The following is a 24,490-nucleotide window of genomic DNA, read 5'->3' as shown; positions in this document are numbered from 1 at the left end:
AGTAAACATGAACGAAAATACAGTCACAAAAAAGCAAATAACCACAGACTATAGTATCAAATATCATGCATCCAATTGTGTTCTAAACAAGTCTAAAGAAACATGTTTAAAGCACAGTGTTTCAAACACGTTTTAACCATTTGTAAAAAGAAACAAAGAAGGTCGTGTGTTTTAAATGTTAAAAACAAGTTGTTTAAACACTGATTTAAACATGCCAACCTTCAATGCAACCTTCCGAACTAAAACGACACGACAAGCTGCACGTGTCGCTCAGACTGGGCCACAGAGACCACATTTCCTTCATTACACAAGACCCACTCTAATCGCCAACGTAAATACACGACAATCAAAATTTTTTAGCGCTGTTAAAATATATTAAAATAATTACTGCTGCAAGAATTTTATTGCGCCCCCTTATGGGACGTATTATTTATGTCGTCGCCTTGTAATCAAAGGGTCACGGGTTTAGATACCCGGTGGAAGCACAAAGTGGTTCGGATTCCACTTTAAACTGTAGGTCAAGTCCCGATTAACCTCCCTGTGCATAAAGTGATCTTAAAATCAAATTCAATGAATGAATCAATCAGTAATTTTATTAATGTTGCAAAATTTATTATTAGGGCTTTAACAAAATGCAAATTTCTTTGTACATTGAATGGATGGCTAATGCTATAAAGCTCACAGGCAGAATGCCCTGCTTTAAGAAAACATTTCGCAGAAGGAGGGGATAACGTAAGTGTGTTGATTCTCTTAAAACGTGTAACCCCAAAGCACAGAATTCCAAGTGAGGCAGACATTGAGTTTCATCTGCCAAATGTACTGAGCGGCAGTGAATGTCTCAACGCCATCGCACTGTGCTATATTCAATCTGGCCAGCTTATTGTTAGACTCCAATAGGTTCCTCACGTGTGGATATGTAAGGTGGCTGCAATTCTGTGCATGGAATTCCATCAAATCAGGCCAGTAGCCATTTTGCATTGTTGCATCCAGCACATTCTTATCCACTCGAATGTTCGAAAGTCTCACAATAGCGAGATACTTGCTGAGAAGTAGGTTGGAGAGTGGCGAAGGTGTAATTCTCTTCTGGCAGCACAGACTCAACTCTACAAGGTTTGGAAAGTTCTCTTTGGAGAGGTCAGGCACCCTGTAGGTGGTCGACCACTTGTCGTACAGCTGAAGACACTGAAGATTGGGACAGGCAGTAAGTATGCGCATCACATCCAGATCATTGGGAATGTCCATCTGGAGGTGTCTAAGGCTACTGCCGCGTTTGTCGACAATGCTGTACAAAGCTTTGGTGGTTGTCAAACTTTTCCTCAAGCCAGAAAGCCGCAGGACCTCCAGTTTTTCAAGAGATGACAAATATTCTTGCAATGCTCTCAACACAACCGTTTCACCTAACTTAAAATCCACAACTGAGGCTTCAGGACATATCTCGACACACAGCTTCAAGGCCTCTGGAACCTTCCAATATTGAGGCCATCTAACTATCATGTCTAGATTCTTCAACCTATAGCGGGTCTCCTTGCTCTTCTCGCCCTTGTGAAGAAAGTAGAGTGCCTCCACCAGTGACGGATGCCGAAGGACACGAACTTGAGGGCATCTTCTCAAAATTGCTTGAATATAGGTCACATCAAGACGAAGACTTTGCAAATGGAAGTCTGTCGTGTGCGCAATGCCTTCAACTGCTAGTAAGGGTCTGTTCATAAAGAAGCCGCCTTGTGTTTGTCTCAAAAGGCAAGTATAAACTGTCGGCAGACGTCCGAGCGCTGAGTGCTTCAATCCATATCTATTGTACCCCAACATCCCATCGTCTGTCAAAACTGTGATTCTCTTAGCATGGGGCGAAGCTGAAATCAACCTCATGTTCCTCTGCACATTGATGTTATCACCGCTCATGAGAATAATGATTTCTCTAACATTTGGACACCGAGCTGTGATAATTTCGAAATCTTCCAAAGACCAGATCATGATTACTCTCCTAGCAGTTGGGGTGAAGAGTATCTTCTTGTTACGTTCTTCAAATTCGAGTTTCCTAAGGTAGGCCACCTCCATGAGATCTGTGACAATGTGAGATGGAAATGCATCTAAGGGCAGCTCCCTTGATAGGCCTGCGAGTGGTTCTGGTCTGACGTCGACGATGACGTCAAAAGTAGCCTGTAGTGAATAGTAGTACAAGGTTGGAACTTTGAGGTGTCTCGGCATTTTGGTGCTGTAAACAAGAATTAAAAGTGTGGATAATGTCGAGGCGTTGATATTGATGACTGAAGATTTTGAGAGAAAAGTACATTTATCGAGTTTCTAACCTTGTAGAAAGTAAGGCTTATCTTTTATCTTTTATTTAACACACGTGTTAAATACATGATTTTTTTGGACACACTACTGTTCATCCTCGACTATTAAGACTCTTACTATAAAAAAGTGACACCACTTCTGTATTTTAACAACCTTTAAGTTACATGGCTTGTTTGTCAATACATGGTATGATATGTAGGCATATTCACATAGTCTTGTGATTACCAGCTATATAAGTATTTTCAATTATGTCATAAAATGAACCTATTTCTTGGATTACATAGAACTTTAAAATTTTTAACCGTCAGATTAGTATATATAACTTATTCGAGTTTTATGGTATTCAAGTAGTAAATGTTATGATATATTATATATGATACTAGCTGATTGCCCGGCTATTTATTTATCCCAATCTTATGTTAGACAGGAAAATAATGAATTCTAACTATAGTGTAAAATTAACTTTGAGTTGAACGGCATTGGGAGTGTCACTATTCATCTTAGCGACCCCTAAAACTATGGATTCCACACTAATATCGGTCGTCTTACATGTCACCCCCTTCCCACCCCCACCCCTAGGGGTGCCAGGGTTGTCATACCCCCATAGTATTTCTTTCAAGATTGCAAGTGATATGTGTACCAAGTTTGGTTGAAATCGCTCCAGGCATTCGAGAGTTATGCCGGAACACACATATACATATACACACAAACATCTATTTTTATATATATAAAAATAGATGTAAGATAGAAGAAGATATATGCAGAGAAATTTGATTTTTTTTTAAATGTGAAACGAGACACCAAAATATCCCTTTTTGTGATAATAACTTATCTGCATAGAATACTGCAACAATACATCCTCTCTACTATTACTACGAACTATGGCATTGCTGTGTAGAAATTATATCTCATTTCAATGTCAACAATGTGCCTGCCATATTCCAATTGTCTTAAAATATTGGAGTTTTTTCTCTGTTTATCTTTAACTAATGCCACACTGAACGAGCGAATGCACGTTCAGTATAAACTTTGATTGCTATGTTGATTAACAAAGTGAACTTTAACCACACGTGTGTAAACTTTTACAAAATTGTTATTTGAAAAGATGGATGTACTGAAAAAGATCCATTCATGAGCAAAATATCAATGAATATCTTCTAATTCTAAAGGACTGGTTGGAGTGCAGTGCATATTATTTAAGTTATTTAGTTAGTTTTCAAACATAAGTAATTTTGACGAAACAGCTTTTGTATTAAAATGTGTACATTTTTTCCCGTCTTTCCTTCAGGAAAACATGAAAGAGAAACTATACAGTTTTGTTCTTTTAAAATCTGGTCACCTTAACCCTCTAGAAAGTTGGAAATTTTGAGTGGTTGAAAAGATTGTGTTTCGTACGAACGTTTGTCTTTGCAATTATACCTACTTTGTAAAAACGCAACACTAACAATTAAAAACCGAATTACATTGTTCAATATCTTGGTAAGATCTATGCTGACTTATGTTTGTATTGTGTTGCAACATAGCGCATCAACTTATATAAATCGACTCCAGTGTGGAAAACAAGACTACGAATAATAACAGGTGCAGACAGATACGAGACATGCTTCACGAAGACCCTATTCGACTTTATGCAGAGAGAAGAAATACAATTCGGGACTAAATCAGCCTCACCATCCAAACCCTACAATCTACAATATAAGTCGAAGGAAGCCAAGAAGACAAACAAAATTCCGCCATAAGAATATGCAACTAAATGTAACTTCACATACTAGCAATTAATTAAGCACTCAATGTAAATGTAGAATAAGTAGATATGGGCTACAACTGTGTATAGCTGACTCGGTCATGCAATGCGTATATTAGAGATTCTCTTATGTACTTATTACTTAATAAACTGGTCATGCGTCATAGGGAAAAATATTCTAGTAACACGACAGTTGTGTGAAAGAAGAGTTTCATCAAGAATTTCTACGCAGCAAGCATAAGGGAAAAAACGGCCAAAATTTCTAACTCGATGGCATCAAAGCTGCTGCAACTTCAATTTAAACTTCTTGATCTTGATCCAAATCTGTCCAGATTGATACAAAAGAGACTGAAAATTCTAGGGTGTACGGTTGGACAACAGCTCGATTTGGGTTATTAATAACATGCCACCTACAATGACCATGAATTAAATGTACTAAATGTTGATAGAAATAATGAGCAGAACATTCTCTAAATGTAAGTATTGCAATATGTAGAGAACAAACTGGTGTTGTCTACAGAAATGTTTACCTGTCTTATTTCCTGCGGGATTCCATCAAACTAGTCCCTTGAAAGGAAGATTCAAGAAATTTTCGTAGTTTTCTCACATATTTACTCTGAAATTATTAAAAATTAATTTCTAATAGCCTGAATTAGGATTAAAGTACCTGTTACTAGGTTGCAAGCATTTTGAATTGTTGATTTTACACGAACTGTCGTCGAAATTCAATCTTTGCTTCTTTCGATTATTTCATTATAAATTTCCGCATATTTTCTTATGGTTATAAAGTGTTGATTTAACAGCCACTAATTAAATACTGTTTCATGAACGCAAATCAGAAGAAAGAATGGATAAAAGTTTATATTGTTGCTTCAATTGGATCGCATTATTTTCAATTTGAAATTAATAGTCTCAGTTATCATGTATACATTAATTTGATTTTGATTTATTTTACTTCGCTTTTGTTCCACTTTTGGTTAAATTGCAAAGATGGGGATGAGTGATGATATGATGCAATTAATGAATGGACACTCACAAACATCCATGCCCAGGCCGGGATTCAAACCCGGGAGCCCTGTCGTCGTAGCGCGATGTGCTAACCACTCCGCCACGGGGCATGTGCGTATGTATGTATGTAAGTGTATTCGTATGTGCACAAATTGTACATATCGACAGATATATATCACTCATTAGAACGGTTTTCACATTGCTTTCACTACGTGAGCTGATATTTCATTTATACTTACTAGAAAATAACATGACACCCTGACAGTATCGAATGTACCAAGTTAACCAATATCTCCGCGCAACAAAGTACCTGGCCCTCCCTCCCTCAACAGGTGGTGTTCATTGCAATTTGCGTCCCTTAATTCTCTTGCTCTCTGATCAAGAAACAATTCCTTTTCAGTGCTTGAAAGAAGGCACTCTCAAAATATAACTAAACGTTGGCTTTTCACCAAAAGAATCAAAAACATTTTAAGGAAACTGATCTACCGCCAGCCATTAGACTAGCCCAGGGGTTTTGAAACTTCTTGCTGTCGTAGCTCACCTCAGCTACCAAAATCTTCACGCGCCTCCATTCAATAACAACACAAAAAATACATGCGATATGACTATGAAAGATCAACATAAGATCTTTTCAAACAAGTAATGAAAATATATGTGACGAATAGAGATGGTGTATAATTTTTTGATGTTTATAAGTCAATTCATTCAACGATACCATATTCATGACATAAAAAGCATAAATGTAGACAGTAAGAAAAGCTAGGTAATAGATGTTAAGAACAAATTAAAATTAAATCTTCCCTGATACAAAAGGGACGATTATTAACATCTATAATAAAAATTGATATTTCATATATTTAATAAATCCCCACATTACAAAAATTAAAGTGATTGCTGGTATAATTGTTCTTTCTAGAGTTTGCTCTTCTAATAATATTCTATTAGTTAATTTGTATCCACATTATTATCAAAATAACAATTACAGACTGAGAAAAAATATCTCCATTCGATGTGGATTTGACCCAAAATTCTCAGCCCGAATTCAATTCTCTACGCGATTCTTTCTAATCGCAGTAATCTTTCTTATTTTTGATGTAGAAATCGTATTGCTACTTCCAATAACAATTATTATCAACACCTCAAAGCTAGTATAGTGATTCTATGTAAGATTTCTATTCATATACAGCAATATTTGTGGACTTCTTAATTTATTTATAGTTCTATTTCTAACAACTTGCTCAATGTACGAAGGCAATCATGAATAATTCTTCTATCTTTAATTAACAAAGCGGAAACTTCCTTTTGAAGGTTAACACCATACCTGAATATTCAGAACATTCAGTTTCAGTGGAGAACAAGAAAGGTATGACGATTTCTGAACAAAGACACTATCAATGAAGTTTTCAGCACTGACATTGTTTTTTTTCCTACAATATACGAGTGCAGATCCTGTCTCGGTTAAATTAACACTGCATATGACATTGTCGATGGACAACCAACGTGAGTTGCAACAATACAGGAGATATTGGTATCTTTTATTACCACATTAACACCGGCACCGAGAGCACTTACAAGGCCTCCACTCTTGCCAAAGAAACGTAAGAACGTGTAGCGATTTATTGCAAGTCAATTCGCATAAATCTTACAACCTCCAACTCCATGGTTGGAAATAGCTACGCTCAAAATACGCGATATAGAATCGCTCATTATTTAATCCCAAGATTTTACGACAGATGGCTCCACTAATCATTTGCGAGTTATCAAATCGTAAAACCACGCCCCCTGGTTCAACGGAAGTGAAAGCAAGGCAGACATGTGCGTGTAGAGCAGTCAGTCGTGTATTGCGTTTGGTACCGCAAACAACTTTTTTACTTTACGTCGCAGAATGCCTCAGCGGTAACGAAGTTTGAACTCGGACGGTCTAACTCGGCAAGTAATACTTCGTAAATATGGTACCACTTGATAAAACGGACGCGAGGATTGAAAAAGGTCATTTGACAGACTGCGATTGGGAGTAATATTGGAAATCGGGAAAACTTACTACTTTTGGAATTCCAACCGAGGCGTGCATGCATCGATGTGGATTTGACTGCCAAATAAGTGAAGGAAGCCGTGCCCTTTCCTGGACTAAGAAATCTGCCACGCGCAAAACAAGGTAGGCAAAGTGGATTTGTTGTATTTTTGTGGTGAATAGGAGTGCGTCAGAAAAAACCTGATTTTCTTACTTGACTACGAATTGTGTGAATTGCTTACGAAGTGCGTCATGTTGCGGAAATAAACTTTTCTTTACTCAAGTTAGTAAAAGCTCACAAATTGCTAATTTGAATACCGCTCATCGTAAAAGTAATGGTTCTTCACGAGACGTTGATATACGTCACTCAGTTTAAACGTGTGGACAAAAGTAAAAAATGATAAAGTGAAACACGCGGGTGCAAAACTGCTTGCTGTTTGATGTTTGGCAACGTCCTTACGTTCCTTTTTACTAAGAAAAGCTTTTGGTTGGCATTTTGTAATATACGTCGCAAAGTTGTACTTGAGGTAATCGCGACAAAAAGTTCGCCAACGCACATTTGCCCCCCACACTCCCCTTTTCCTTTTTTGACGTTAAGATTTGATTAAATTGTTGTTAATCTTTACGAGGCAATAAATTACGTAGTTTGGGAATGAGCATCTAGGGAGAAACATTATTCTACGTACAAAAAAAAAAGGTTTTTTTGTAAATTCTTTGCACCGTTATTTCAAATGTGACTGTCCACATTTTTATGAATCTATAGTAACAATAATAGGCGGACATTATTGTTAAAGGTGTAAGAAACATTTTTGATTACGCAATGTAATTCAAGAAGGTTAAAACTTGGATAGGAATGTGAGTTGAATAAATTGTAGGTTTTTTTGCGCATAAATTGATGCGTTGTCCTTAATGAAGTCGTCGTTGTTGAATAATTGATTATTGCTGGGAGTTGTGAAATGCAGGCATTTCTTGACAAATGCGATAAAATTTTGCTGTGCAAAATTGTGTGTTGCAATTTAACGTGCGTCCAAAAAGCATAACTTGGTGTTCTACTTAAAATTTATGGGAATGTTATCTTGAAATTAATATTGAGTTTGTTAACGTTGTTATTCACGTAATCTTGTTTGCAGTAACAAAAAAAAAAAGTGAGGGGTTAACCTCAAAATTATTGTTGATTGTTAAATGCCAAAATAAATTACGTTAAATTATTAAATTGTTAAAATTGGACACTTGCCTTTTTTTGATACAAATTACGCTAGTTACCTTCCCATTTCTCCATGCGCTTAGGTAGCATGTATGTAAGCATAAATCAGGTATTGAAGTTAGCGATTTTTGTAGACTAGTAAATGTGGTATAGTGTTATTGGAGTGTCATAAATTATTTGCTATGTTGTGTAACGCATTTTTGAAAACTTAGTAATTGTGCTACTTGTGTTATTACATTATCTGATTCTGCGAATATCCTTTTGTCAACTTTGCGTTTTATCAACACCCCTTTACCCCCCCTTGTTTACAATTTTGAAAACAAAGGATAATGAGTTCATAGTAACTTGAGGTTTTGGGAACAACGTAACATTAACCTCCACCCTCTTGATTTTGTGACGTTTACCGAGGTGCTTATAAATCGGATCCCGGCCTTTATGTAAACGTTATAACGGTAGGGCCCAGTTCAAAACTAAAGTAAGAAATATAATAAGAAAAAGCACCCGGCGAACCTTAACGTTACAAAATTTCTGGTACCAGAGCTATGGTTGGAAAAATTTTTTGGGGCCAGACAGAAAAAAAAAAAAAATTTTTTTTGAAAGTTGTCAGATTTTCATTTTTTTAAAAAATAAATCCTAAAAGATAAAGTTTTGGGGATTTTGCAATTGATTTCTCGCTTTTGAAATTTTGTAACGTATTATAAATTGCCTTTTTTCCTCATTATTTTTCTTTGGCTGAATCTAAAAATTATAATACTCCTATAGAGTCCCTATTTGGCCTTTAACATGTCTCTTCCAGCCAATCTACAACAATTTAATTATCTTCCTTCTACGCAGTATGTTACCATTCCTCCTACTCCATTTCTTAATCCACCTCCCATTCATAACTTTAATGAATTGGTATTACCTCCAAATGAAAGTTTTCTTACAAACCAGATTCGTTATAATACTGCAATGGATTTATTACAGCATTTACCTTTTACTGATGGCTCCAATCCTGAATTACTTTTTCAGTTTATGCTTATTATCCATAGAACTCTTAACTTACAGCTTTTGGATATTGAATCCTTACTCTTTATTGCTTTTGCTAAAACTTTTGGACCATTTAAGGAAATTTGGTATGAGGCCTTATTGGAAAAATTTCCATGGCCTATGTTTCTTAGGCTTGTTTGGCATAGATTGGTCCCTCCTACTTCTATAAGAGTATTAATTGAAAAATATCTGTTACGAGGTCAACATCCAAAAGAATTTCTTTCTTCTTATCTGCGTAACATTTACGAAGCCTTTCATATTTTACCGATCGATTGGTCGGAGGACAATTTATTATATTCTATTACGATGGGTTTACAATCATCGACTCGTCTTCATTTGGTCGGATATCAACGTCCCAGATCGGTTCAGGAGTTCATGCAGATGGCGAGAGAAATTTGGTCGATGGAACTACGTTCCTATAGTGAAGTACATCTCACAGTAGCAATGACAGGTCTTGCAAAGAATGAAGAAACATCCCAATCTACTTACCAGTTAAATATTGACGTTTCACCTTCTGATATACCGCTAACAAAGTCTTCGGATGTACAATCATCTTCCTTTTCTTCAGGTTTGAAGGATACCCATCAATCGCCTCAAGTTTTGTCCTCTTCTTTACCTGATATAACCACTTCCTCAATGCCATTCAAGTTCCGTCATTATCCATTTGGATCATCCGTTCTATATAAATGAAAAGTCGGTGCCAGTGATACAAGCTTTGATAAATTCTACTCCTTCCCGTGTACTACTCGATTCGGGTAGTTCTGTTTCTTTAATTGCTAGTGGCTTTTTATCCACTCTTCAGGTTCATCCCACTATTCTTCAAGATATTAACAAAACGCTTCATACTGTGGATAGTAAACCTTTAAACTTGACTTCTCGTGTTTGTCTATCTGTCAAAATCAATACTTTATCTTGGAAATGGTATTTTTGGATTTCGGATGCTCTTCCGTTTCCACTTATCATGGGGGCTGACTTTTTATCCCATTCGCATGCTAGTATTTCTTTTGCAACCTCGACTCTTACATTTCCCTTTTTTCAGGAACCTATTTCCTTTACAGGGAAACATCAAGTAAAGGAGATTATTAATATTCCTCCTCCACTTCCTTCGGAGTCTTCTCTTGTTACTACACCTGAAGCTGTTCATTTATTGTTAAAGGAATTTCAGGATGTGGTTACAGAACGTGTTGGAGAATGCAAATTGGACCCAGTTTCCATTCCTATTATAACTGATGTACCATTCCGTACAAAACCCTTTCAGTTGAATCCAGCGCAAACAGCCATTCTACGTGCTCAAATTGCAGATCTTTTATCACAAAACATTATTGAAGAATGTTCAAGTGCTTATGCATCGCCATGTTTTCTGGTGGATAAGAAGGATGGGGGACACCGCCTCGTTTGCTCTTATAAGCAATTAAATCGTTTAATAGCGTATGATAATTTTCCCCAGCCTAAGATTGATTTAATTTTTCAGCACTTACAATCTGCGAGGGTTTTTTCATGCCTTGATTTATGTAAAAGTTTTCATCAAATTCGTTTGGATGAACCAAGCAAAAATCTAACATCTTTTGTTACCTCCTTTGGACAATATCGTTACACTAGAGTTCCTTTTGGAATAAATTTGGGCACAGAGCTGTTAACACGGGCTTTAGATAAGATTTTGGGCAAATTTAAATACAAGTTCTTAATCAACTATGCTGATGATTTGCTTATTTACAGTCCTGATGAAAATACTCATCTTCAGCATCTTCGATTGGTATTACAAGCTTTACGTGAAGCGGGTCTAACAGTAAACCCGTCCAAATCCAAATGGTTGCAGACAGAAGTTAAATACCTTGGGTATATTCTGCGTGAGGGCCAACTTATTTTGGATCCTGCACGTATTTCTGCGATTCAAGACCTCCCCCCTCCTAAGAACTTGAAAGCTCTTCAACGTATTCTGGGATTATTGGCGTATTACGCTAAGTTCATACCTTCGTACGCAGACATTACTAGTTTTTTGACCGATAAAAAGAAAAAGGGAACCACCTTCGTTTGGACACATGATGATCAAATTCAATTTGACAAGCTCAAACGGGTGTTCTTGGATCATACTGTGTTGGCATTGACCGATTTTTCCCGTGAGTTTGTATTACAGTGTGATGCTTCTAGTTTGGCGCTCGGGGCTACCCTCAATCAACGAGAGCCTGATGGTTCCTTGCGTCTCATTGCCTTCGCTTCTCGTAAGCGTACTGATTTGGAACGTCGCCAGTCAATTTATGAGGCTGAATGTTGCGCCATTGTTTTTGGTTTAAAGAAATTTGAAACGTACCTTACGGCCAAGCCCTTTACACTACAGACCGACAACCAGGCCTTATCCTGGCTCCTTCGTCACCCGGAACAATATGGAAAATTCGGTCGATGGTTGTTATATTTGTCCCGCTTTTCTTACCTTGTTGAACACATTCCTTCCCGTCTCAATCCTGTTGCTGATTGCCTCTCCCGTATGTTTTGTCCAGAGGAATTTCAATCATCTCAAATACCTATAACTTCTTTGGCTTGTGTAGCTCCAAAACTTCAAATTATTCCTTTCAGCAAAAGTGATATTATTGATTTGCAACAAAAGGACACACAGTTAATTCCTATCATTCAAGCACTTAAGTCGGGACGACTGGATAAGCATTATGCCTTATACCAAGATCTATTGGTATGGCAACCGCCTCGTACAAATTCTTCATTGGTGGTTGTCCCCCAGTCTTTACAGCATTTAATATGTCGTTATTATCACGACACTCCTTGTGGTGGTTCACACCTGGGCATAAATAAATGTACCAAAAAGATAAATTCTATATATTGGTGGCCTACATGTCGACAGGACATTAAGCAATATATTCGCACTTGTGATGTCTGTCAGAAGGCTAAATTGGCGTTTCGTAAGCCTCCGGGCTTTTTGTCTTCGGAAGTTATTCGACACCCTTGGCGTCGCCTGTATATAGACCTTGTCGGACCTTTAGTTCGTTCTTCAAGGGGAAATAATTTTATCTTGGTTGTAGTGGATGCATTTTCAAAATGGGTTTCATTGTACCCAATTCGTTCTGCTACATCTATTCAAGTGGTTGAAAAACTTCGTTCTTTGTTTCTTACATTTGGTGCACCCTGTGAACTAGTTTCTGATAATGCTTCCTACTTTAGGTCTCGTCTTTTAAATAACTTTCTATTCGAGTCGCAGGTCAAGCATATATACACAAGTGCCTATTACCCAAATCCATCTTTAGCCGAACGCTTTATTCGCAACCTCAAGGCATCACTTATCAGCTACCATTCTGACGATCACACAAAATGGGATATTCATCTTCAGGCCATTGCTTTTGCATTTAATACTGCGGTTCATGATAGTATTCAGACCTCTCCCTCTCAAATAATATTCGGCCGCGACATTGACGGACCGATGAATTTTCATTGGGAGCTTCAAAGTGACTCAGAATTAGCGGGTCCTCCTTCCTCTGAACGTGCACATTGCTGGGCACAGGCGTACCACCATTTACAGAAAGCATGGCATACTCGTAAGACGAAGTATGATCCCAAGCGCCAGGCATCTACATTTAAAGTTGGCGATTTAGTTCTTTTTCGAACCTTTCCACAGAGTAATGCTCTACAAAAGGTTTCAGCCAAATTACAAGAACGTTGGTCGGGTCCTACCAAAATTTTTAAATTTTTGGGTCCTGTCACTGTATTACTAGTTGATCCCGATACTCAAGTCTTTGTAAGAAAGGTCCATGTTTCTCATATTAAGCCCTATCACATTCGTGATCCACCTGCTTCTCCGGATGTGACTCTCACAGTTCCTTTAGCTTCACTGTTTGTTGAGAATACTCCACCACCATTAAATAGACCTCATACATCATTAATTTGTTCATTCTGCCGTAAGGCTGGACATAAAGCACAATTTTGTCGACTTAGAATTTCCAGAATGCGTACGCAACCTTGATATACTTATAGGTACTGACAGTACATAGACTATATACAACTCATGTTTTGATAGATGTATGTATGAGTCTTTTGGTTGTTAAGTGTTTCATTCTACAGATAATTTTTTTTGGCAAATTTAATGCTCTGTTTTGACCATACTAGTGTATAGATTTCCTAAGGATTTTCCTATGATGAAATTAGGGTATTTATTATATAATGTATACATGTATTCCTTTTAATAATATATGCTTTAGTGTGTCATTTTTTATAATATGGTTTACAAATACCATTTGCATAAAATCAATTTTCATAAATTGCATCTTACAATTGATAATATAATTGTTTGTTTTCTGTTTACCAGGCTTTAACATTAAATTCACTTGTTCTTGCATATATGTTTAACCATGACTTTAGTAAATTTGTAAAAATGCTCATTCCGTAAATGCCTTTTCTTCAAATCAATCTTTCCTCCTTCTTTCCTATATGCTCTTCTTTTCTCTATTTTAATTTTGGTTATTTTTTTCTTTTCATGTATTTTTCGGAGGAAACATTCGTCTAAAAAAATTTTCCCCACAATCGATCCTGGCATATTTTGGGACAACATACGGATTATTACTTCTTTTGCATCAGTCTTCTGGTCATCGTGTATGCCATTACATTGTCAATAGTATGATTCTATAATGGATGTATTCAACCAATGTATATTTTACGCCTTTTCTTTTTTCAGAACCAACATCATATTTATTTGTATATATATATATATGAATTCTTACAATGTCACTGGGTGATTTTTATACTTATACACAGGTTAATATAATACATGTCAACTTTTTCCATCTGGTCTTTTTGGAAGTGTAATTACTTGTGGGTGTATTTTGTGCATACGCCATTAATTTTTTCATCATTTATATTTATGTGTTCGTATATTTATGTTTGTTGATATTTCCTAGTTTCTATCTATTTATATATATATAATTTTATTATTATCTTATATTTGGTTGTAAATAATTCTCCTTCTTGGATATTTAAATTCATCATATGTGTTTGTTGTTACTAACTGTAAGAGGTTTCAAATTTGTAAAGATGCTCACGTGGGGATTTTGAATTTTTCATTGCCAGTTGGGGGAGAATTTGTAGCGATTTATTGCAAGTCAATTCACATAAATCTTACAACCTCCAACTCCATGGTTGGAAATAGCTACGCTCAAAATACGCGATATAGAATCGCTCATTATTTAATCCCAAGATTTTACGACAGATGGCTCCACTAATCATTTGCGAGTTATCAAATCGTAAAACCACGCCCCCTGGTTCAACGGAAGTGAAAGCAAGGCAGACATGTGCGTGTAGAGCAGTCAGTCGTGTATTGCGTTTGGTACCGCAAACAACTTTTTTACTTTACGTCGCAGAATGCCTCAGCGGTAACGAAGTTTGAACTCGGACGGTCTAACTCGGCAAGTAATACTTCGTAAATATGGTACCACTTGATAAAACGGACGCGAGGATTGAAAAAGGTCATTTGACAGACTGCGATTGGGAGTAATATTGGAAATCGGGAAAACTTACTACTTTTGGAATTCCAACCGAGGCGTGCATGCATCGATGTAAATTTGACTGCCAAATAAGTGAAGGAAGCCGTGCCCTTTCCTGGACTAAGAAATCTGCCACGCGCAAAACAAGGTAGGCAAAGTGGATTTGTTGTATTTTTGTGGTGAATAGGAGTGCGTCAGAAAAAACCTGATTTTCTTACTTGACTACGAATTGTGTGAATTGCTTACGAAGTGCGTCATGTTGCGGAAATAAACCTTTCTTTACTCAAGTTAGTAAAAGCTCACAAATTGCTAATTTGAATACCGCTCATCGTAAAAGTAATGGTTCTTCACGAGACGTTGATATACGTCACTCAGTTTAAACGTGTGGACAAAAGTAAAAAAATGATAAAGTGAAACACGCGGGTGCAAAACTGCTTGCTGTTTGATGTTTGGCAACGTCCTTACGTTCCTTTTTACTAAGAAAAGCTTTTGGTTGGCATTTTGTAATATACGTCGCAAAGTTGTACTTGAGGTAATCGCGACAAAAAGTTCGCCAACGCACATTTGCCCCCCACACTCCCCTTTTCCTTTTTTGACGTTAAGATTTGATTAAATTGTTGTTAATCTTTACGAGGCAATAAATTACGTAGTTTGGGAATGAGCATCTAGGGAGAAACATTATTCTACGTACAAAAAAAAAAAAGGTTTTTTTGTAAATTCTTTGCACCGTTATTTCAAATGTGACTGTCCACATTTTTATGAATCTATAGTAACAATAATAGGCGGACATTATTGTTAAAGGTGTAAGAAACATTTTTGATTACGCAATGTAATTCAAGAAGGTTAAAACTTGGATAGGAATGTGAGTTGAATAAATTGTAGGTTTTTTTGCGCATAAATTGATGCGTTGTCCTTAATGAAGTCGTCGTTGTTGAATAATTGATTATTGCTGGGAGTTGTGAAATGCAGGCATTTCTTGACAAATGCGATAAAATTTTGCTGTGCAAAATTGTGTGTGTTGCAATTTAACGTGCGTCCAAAAAGCATAACTTGGTGTTCTACTTAAAATTTATGGGAATGTTATCTTGAAATTAATATTGAGTTTGTTAACGTTGTTATTCACGTAATCTTGTTTGCAGTAACAAAAAAAAAAAAGTGAGGGGTTAACCTCAAAATTATTGTTGATTGTTAAATGCCAAAATAAATTACGTTAAATTATTAAATTGTTAAAATTGGACACTTGCCTTTTTTTGATACAAATTACGCTAGTTACCTTCCCATTTCTCCATGCGCTTAGGTAGCATGTATGTAAGCATAAATCAGGTATTGAAGTTAGCGATTTTTGTAGACTAGTAAATGTGGTATAGTGTTATTGGAGTGTCATAAATTATTTGCTATGTTGTGTAACGCATTTTTGAAAACTTAGTAATTGTGCTACTTGTGTTATTACATTATCTGATTCTGCGAATATCCTTTTGTCAACTTTGCGTTTTATCAACACCCCTTTACTCCCCCTTGTTTACAATTTTGAAAACAAAGGATAATGAGTTCATAGTAACTTGAGGTTTTGGGAACAACGTAACATTAACCTCCACCCTCTTGATTTTGTGACGTTTACCGAGGTGCTTATAAATCGGATCCCGGCGTTTATGTAAACGTTATAACGGTAGGGCCCAGTTCAAAACTAAAGTAAGAAATATAATAAGAAAAAGCACCCGGCGAACCTTAACGTTACAAACGCTCAACCGAATTCTTTGTGTATTTGCTTCGCAAAATGACCAGTAAACGGAACTTCTCCATCCTATAAAAGCCGGAATGGAAAATATTTTCAAATGGGCTTATTTCCGCTTTCTTGCGTCTGCAGTCACTTAGCTCAGCGCTGTAGCAAGTTGTACTGACAACCATGGGTGAACTTTTTTTTTGGGGGGGAAGGGGGTGCGGAGAGTAATAAAAGAAGTTCTATCCCATAAAAGTAGCGTCCCAGAAGGTTAACAAAAGTTACATTAACTTGTAACTGTTAATAAACTTGAAAAGTATGGGCTAGAAGCTATTTTCCAGAAGTTATCTGTAAGTTTCACTGCTTTGCTTATATATTGGTATTTTCCCCCAAGAATTATCAGCCTATTTTGAACGAATATACCATTGCTATATACTATACATTTCTTCATTTACTTTGGTGTATTGTGGGGACCACAGTGGCATGAGGAATACCAATTTGTGTAAAATTTATATTATCTTCTTCTTCTTTCTTTAACTTTCATTATTTGAGTGATTTGAGTGACTCAGTTTATTTTACTTCGCGTTTTGTGCCTCTTGGCTAATTTGCGAAGATGGGGATGAGTGATGAAATGATGAAACTGATGAATGGACATTCACAAACAACCAAGCCCAAGCGGGATTCGAACCCGGGACCCTTGGCGTCGAAGCGCGATGTGCTAACCACTCGGCCACAGGGTCAGGCTTTCATTATTTGGAACTAGCATGTACGAACCCTGCAATACCGAAAAATAAACAAAAGTGATTCCATCTCTACGACAATTAGTTCTCGACCGATTTTTTTTTTTTTTTTTTACTTCGCAGGAAGTTTGAAAACCGCGCGCTTTAAAAGTTCGGAAGAGGCTAACACGCGGGAGAGGATTCCGTCCGCTAAGGGTTAAACAACGATCAATATTAACAAGCAGAAGTACAATTAAAAGGATCATGTGATGTAATCATTACAAGAAAGGTAACCCGTAACTATCAGGTTTCTAGGTTCAGGGGTTTGAGCTGCGTGTAAGTGAGCAAAAGCTGTATTTATAAGATAAAACAGGTACTTACGTATTTCGTCGATTGTCGGCGCCATCTTTAAAGTGACTGCAATGAGGAGAACGGCAGCGATGAAGATCCCAGCAGCAAATATACTGACCACAAGAGCCATTCTTTTCCTCTCGGCATTCTCCCTGGAAAAAAGACCGGAAAGTCATACTCGATACCCCCACGTTACCTACCATTTAACAATTCACTAACGTCATGATAACATGCAACTAACATATTGGATTGATGCATAAGTTCGTAGCGTTTGTGTTTGGAATGGCAACACTGCGGTGTTAGGAGTTTATCGTTTAATGTTCATGGATTGGAGTGGCATTGTTGTGCTTGTGAATACGCATTGAATTTTACAGATTTGAAGAAAGACTTATTTTTGTGCTAAAGCTATAAGTGTCCAGTGGGGAAAAAAACCAAACATTATCGACATTTTCTTCTGTCCGAGTTTAACATATAGGGGCAAATGCGGCTCGAAACATTTGTCCCTTGTACGGGTAGAATCAGGCCCATACCCAGAGGAAGGGCCAAGGGGGCCATGCCCCCCTCCCCCTCGAGCCATGAAATATTTTGATGCAAACCTACAAAAATAACATGGATAATTTTTAAGATTTTGCAAGAATTTAGATTTCCTTCTAGTATAAATTAATGGGCTGTCTCTGGAGAGAGGCAGACTCCAGAAGTCTGCAGTCTACAATATTTAGTAATTTTATTTTTATAACCATTAATGCGAAGCTACTAAATGTTCCAATTTGGTCGAGGCAGTTCACCATATTTACTCCCGGTTTTGACTTTTTTCGAACTGCAGTCTTGATGGGAAAATGTCCTTTATTTGTGGTTAATTCACATTCAGACATGTTCTTCTTTATAAGGATAATTCCATAGCGTTGGTGTTCTATTTTCCATGACGATCTTGTTCTATTAAAATTTTTCCCCCATTAAAATTTTCCGAGGGTAAGAGTTTGTGTTATAACAACAAAGATAAGCAATTAGTTTGGACTTCAAACATGCATTACTAAGAATAACATCATAAACACATACAAAGAAGGAATAACAAAGAATGATGTCAGCCTGTGTGTGTGAATGTCGCATACATCTCTTGTCTCTCTCTCTCTCTTTACGGCTGTCAACAACATGCGGTATAAACGTACTTACAGTCAGATAAGATTTTAAAATTATATCAAATTGGACTAGTAAGAAATGTAGCCGTGGCTGGGAAGGTGGTTGTCATTGCCACCCTAGGTTATGGAACATAGAAATTAGACCGACCTGTCATTTCTCCTCCATTTCTCACCTCCTTTCGTCGGGAATAAAACATAGCACTTACATGATAATTTAATAGGAAACTAATGTCTTCTTAAAGTATCTCATTTTTTGTCCCTTAATAAAAATAATAATTAAATAATATCTGACACTTAGTAAAAAAACATTTCACCTATCTTCTAATTTCTTGACATTTTGAACCAGTCGTTCAAGGAATTCATTTGCTAGTTTATAAATGTAGCAAATTAATTTGTTTACAGATGTTAATAAATATATATAAATTAATTAATTAATGATATTAATTAATTATTTAATTGACATATTTCATGACAATTTTTATATACAGCGTGAGCACAAAAACACTCCCTGGTTTCAAGATGTCATAAAATTAATAGTTACTTGAATATTTTGATAAAATTGATATCCAAAGCTCAGTTAACTTAAAATATTTTAATATCTTTCTTTTCAGAATCGCTAGTTGTGAATTCGGTAGCTAGAGGGCAGTAACATCGAAAATGGCGTTCACTCCGCAGCAAAGAAGCTGGTGCGTGTTAGAATTTGCCAAAACAAGCAGTGTTGTGAGAGTGCAGCGTGCATTTAAACGGAAATTTAATGTTGATCCACCTACACACAAATCCATTCTGCAGTGGCATAAAACATTTGTTGAGAGAGGATGCATTTGTGATCAAAGAAAAGAACATTCTGGCTGACCGTCCATCTCTGACGAAATTGTGGAGCGTGTGCGAGAAGCCTTTGTACGCAGCCCCAGAAAATCAACACGTCAAGCCAGCAGGCAGTTGCAGGTGCCACAAACTACCGTAAGCAAGATTTTACGGAAGCGTTTGCGTTTTCACCCGTACCGGCTGCAATTGGTTCAAAAGTTATATCCACAAGACAAGGTAAAGCGACGTGAGTTTTGCGAGACTATCCACACTTTAATGGAGGACGATGAAACCTTTCTGACAAAGATCATTTTTAGTGATGAGGCGACCTTCCACTTGAGTGGAAAAGTGAACAGGCATAATGTTAGGATCTGGGGAAGCGAGCATCCGCATGCCACTCTTGATGTGGAACGTGACTCACCCAAGGTGAATGTTTTTTGTGCAGTGTCAGAGCGTCGAGTGTACGGTCCGTTCTTCTTTGAAGGGCCAACAATCACAGGTGAAAGCTACTTAACAATGCTACGTGACTGGTTAATTCCTCAACTTGCTGCAGAGAGAGGTGACTACATTCTACAACAAGATGGAGCGCCCACACACTGGCATCAATCTGTACGCAGCTTTCTGAATGACAACCTCCCACACCGTTGGATAGGACGAGCTGGACCCAATGATCAAAATCTATGCAAGTGGCCCCCACGATCACCGGACATGACAGTTTGTGACTTTTTCCTTTGGGGGTTCATGAAGGAAAAGGTCCATGTACCTCCACTACCCACAACCTTGAATCATCTTCAGGAACGCATCAGCACAGCTGTCAACTTCATCACACCGGATACGCTTGAGAAGGTGTGGTTGGAGATGGATTATCGTCTCGATGTTTCCCGCGTAACAGGTGGCGCGCACATTGAGCATTTGTAATTCCAATGAACACCACGAAAACTTTATGAGTTTTTACAACTACTGTGAACATTTCTGTAGAATACTACTTTTGCTATTAAAGTTATTCCCTTTCAAAACCAGGGAGTGTTTTTATGCTCACGCTGTATATAACCAAGGTTTCGGGCTTGGCCACCCCTCAAATAAATCCTGGGTACGGGCCTGGGGAGAATTCTAACGGAAAAAGGAGGGCCAGAAAATGGGTTTATCATTACAAAGAGGGCATTTTTGACTTAAGCGTTTCTCCACGTTCAGGACGACCATCGGGCTTTAATGAAGACAGTTTAAACGCTTTAATGCACAAGGATCCACATCAGTCGACTCGAGAATTAGCAAATGTGATTAACTCTGACCATTCAACCATCGTGCGAGGTTTGCATTCCATGGGTGAGGTTCACGATACCGCACGCTTTAAATTAAAACAACCAAATCCAGGAGAGTAAGACAGCATCAAGTGCCGCGACACGATAATACACACCCACACTCCACTAACATGACAAAAGCTGCTATCCAGGAGCTTGGTTGGGTAGTTATTCCACATCCTCCTTACTCCCCCGATCTTGCTCCCTCGGATTGCTACCTTTTCAGCTGTCAATCCATCAATCTTCAAGGAAGCTCTTTTGGTCACGAAAATACTCTTCCAACTTGGCTAGACGACGCTTTTAACCCCGATTTGGCTGATTTCTTCAGGCGTTGAATTGAAAAACTGCCCAAGCATTGGTAGACAGTCATACATAATGAAGGAAAATATATTAATGATTAATTTATGTCAATTGTTCATCTCAAGTTACTATGAAATAAAAATACCCTTGCCGCGGTGAAAACAAAACGATACGAACTTATGCATCAACACAATACCTAATTTGACTAAATGATATAATCTATAAGCATTTCTACACGTACGCATTTTGCACATCCCACACTAAATGAATTAACAACTTCGAGTCCAGACAGGCTCGTAGCCAGAATTTAATTTCGGAGGGGGCTCATCACTTAGCAGCTGCAATATAAAGGCGAAAAAGTGGGGGGAAGCAGAAGCCCTGAATATCAATTTCTCAGTATGTTACAACTTATTATACAAGATGTTTAATCCTGCTAATGAAGCAAAATTTATTACCACTATACACCATTTACATTACATATATATATAGGATTTCAGAGGGGGCTTCAGCCCCCCCGAGCCCTCACCCTGGCTACGTGCCTGAGTACAGACCTGCACGTATGTGTTTAGTGTGTGTATCCCTTTATAATTTCATGTTATCGTTGCTCATCCTCATCGTCGCGATAAAAGTGAGAATGCGACGCTAAATAATATCTGTGGTGGCAAATAACTTCCTTTATAAAGTTTCATATTTTAAAAAAGATTCTTTATGTGGAATCACTTCACTTGTAGGTAGATTCTGAACTTTAGTCTCGAGAGTTTATATTACATTAACATCCTAGACACTTTTATAAACGGTTAGCACCACTGATTTCTTCCAGAGTGCTGCTGTTTTTGTTCTTTCTACCGAGAATTCAGTCAATATTTTGTTCGGACTGCTCTCGGAAGAGCTTTATCTTGTATTGTTTTTCTCGTCCGTAAGTGGAAAGAGGGGGCAAAAAAGAATGCAGGAACAAACAATTACGAAGAGAAGAATCCCGCTGCCCCCCTTTCCCCCTGCCGGAAACTTTGAAGAAAATGGCAGAGTTGAATCGATAAGATCTGAATACAGCATCAAGTCTTCCTACAAGGTGAAATCTAGTCTAAAGCTTGTTTCAGTTACCATGTCAATTATTTAACTGTATTTTGAAGAGATGAGTGAAGGTACTACTAGCCTTTTCAGCGACTCATCATTCATGATTTATCATCATCATGACGTTGTAATCCACGTCATCCAGTGTTTGAAGGAGGAAGCAGGGGAATCCCCTCCCCCAGATTTTCTTTACAACGTTCTTCTAAATTCGTTCACAACCAGTCTCTCCCTGATAATATACAGGGTGTTACTAAGAACGGCGACATATTTTTATAGTGTGTAGAGAATATCAAGGTATTGTTTTGTTCGTTCCTTTCGACGTTACGAGCCCTCGGAAAAACGGAACTTTATCCTGTATATACGCAACCACACGAGACTCAGGGTTACTATACCCTGTTCCAGTATCTCTGGAGCAAACGAACGAAAACGAGTCTCTGCGCAAGTAGTGACGCGAGACTGCTCCACCAATGAGCATGTGAGAGGGAATGGGATTGCGTGGAGCCTTCGCAGCGTGTACTGCTTCGCTCTGCCCACTCGATTTCCTCCCCTTCTCTGACGCCATGCGCGGCCTTGCTCCAGAGATAACTGAGACAGGGTATAGCAAATTTATAAAGAAATAACAAGGTTGTTTAAGAATGTTTAGGGGCTGCGCTGAAAAACATGTTTTATTATTGCTTGTTACTATAACAACATTATTACCATCATTTAGATAATTGTGCATTATTTGCTTTCCTTGCATCTTTTATTACGCTCTCTCTCTCATACCTTAATACGGCGGGTGCTTATAAGTCTTGTGTCTTTCTGCCTTCTTCTGTATTGATATGAAACAAATTGTAGGCTGTAATGGAGCTTCATCCTTGTAGTATTGTAATTTCTTATGACAAAACATGAACCAAGTGTCGCCATCCTACGGAGTTCCTCCAACTGGCCGAGAACTCAGACTGAAAGCACACGTCCGTACGATTGGCACTTAACAGCAGAATCACCCAGGCGCATGCCCACGCAAGGACTAGAGAGACTGGGGCGCCATCTCCAATGACGTCACCATGCTTCTCATACACCAAAGTATGTTTGATGCAAATTTCATAACATTATGACCAATAGTTTGATTTTTATAAGCGAACATCAGGCGCCTAGAACGAGTGACAAATCCTGTACAAGTTAAGTTCACGAGGACATTGTAACGAACCTGAGCGTTTAAGGTTTTATATTTGTAAGATATTAAGATTTTAAAATGGTTGTTACTTCAAATAATGTGCAAGCTGTCACAGACAACTATAGGTAGATTGATACCGTTGTGGTTGGAACTTGTGTATATGTTTAGAAATACGTCATAATCTGTTCGTGTTGACGTCACTTTCTCATCTGAGCAGAGGAAGTGAATCCACCTGAATGTTCCTCACCTGACGACAGACTCAGTTAGAAAACAGGTGAAGGTGAGAAATCAACAGAAACGTGGTAACGGTTAATGGAATGCCCGAATAGCGTAATTGGTAATTATTTTCGTTTCATTCTGGCTATACTCGGAAATAATAATTAAGTACAGAAACTTTCGTGTATTTACGTTTGTCTTGTCCAACGTTAATTCTATATGCAAGTGTGTTTAGTGATTGTGATGTGATTTAATATGCTATACAATTGTTCCTCTTCAGGCAGAAACGTAAGCAAATCTGTACCTTGCTTGTAAGTCCACATACGATAGGAAATATAAGTGATTATAAAACTGCGTTTAACTTTGAATACTGTGTTGTGTTTCTTTTCTACCCAGCAAGCCCTGATGATTTGCAAAGAGTCTCATGCTCATGTTCGATCAAAAACCAAACAGTTCTTTTTAAGTGTATTGAGTAACAATTACGATGTGGTGTTGTGCACGGAAACGTGGCTAAATTCTTCAGTTTCTGATTCCGAACTACTCGACGATAGATATAGCGTCTTCAGGTCAGATCGCAACACGTTAGAAACTGGCAAAACTCTAGGTGGCGGTGTCCTCATCGCCATAAAGAAAAAATTTAATCCTGTAATGGTCGATGCTCTTTTACACGAACAAAGCATTGGCAGTTTAATTATAAAATTTAAAACAGAATCTGGTCGCGATTGTTACATGTGTGTAGTGTATATTCAACCTGCATCTCCCGTGGACGTATACGAGAACTTCTTTAGTCATATAACTGCACATTATCCTCTGGGTAGCCCGTTGGTCATTGCAGGTGATTTCAACATCCCTGAAATTAAAAATTCCAACACTGAGTTGCTCACGTTAGGCGCACAATGTCGGGAACTGAAATATTTCCTCGATTTCAACGACCTGAAAAGCAAAAATTCCATC

General features: G+C 37.7%; 1 protein-coding gene across 1 annotated transcript; it reads right to left on the bottom strand.

The window, feature by feature from the left end:
- Positions 1-609: 609 nt before the first annotated feature.
- Positions 610-17,648, bottom strand: LOC145992424 (uncharacterized). The gene is made up of 2 exons (XM_083128810.1): positions 17,586-17,648; positions 610-2,212 (listed from the first exon to the last, which is right to left on the bottom strand). The coding sequence occupies exon 2, from the start codon at positions 2,203-2,205 to the stop codon at positions 751-753; it is 1,455 nt and encodes a 484-aa protein (XP_082984936.1). The 5' UTR covers positions 2,206-2,212; positions 17,586-17,648; the 3' UTR covers positions 610-750.
- Positions 17,649-24,490: the final 6,842 nt, after the last annotated feature.

The sequence above is a fragment of the Lepisma saccharinum genome, chromosome 1, assembly GCF_977018435.1.
Source record: "Lepisma saccharinum chromosome 1, izLepSacc3.1, whole genome shotgun sequence".
NCBI lineage: Eukaryota > Metazoa > Arthropoda > Insecta > Zygentoma > Lepismatidae > Lepisma > Lepisma saccharinum.
The sequence above is the reverse complement of the archived record's forward strand: the minus strand, read 5'-3'. Positions and strand labels throughout refer to the sequence as shown.

Excerpts from the sequence above, each read along its gene's own strand:
- LOC145992424 (XM_083128810.1), bottom strand. The coding sequence starts at position 2,205 with ATGCCGAGACACCTCAAAGTTCCAACCTTGTACTACTATTCACTACAG.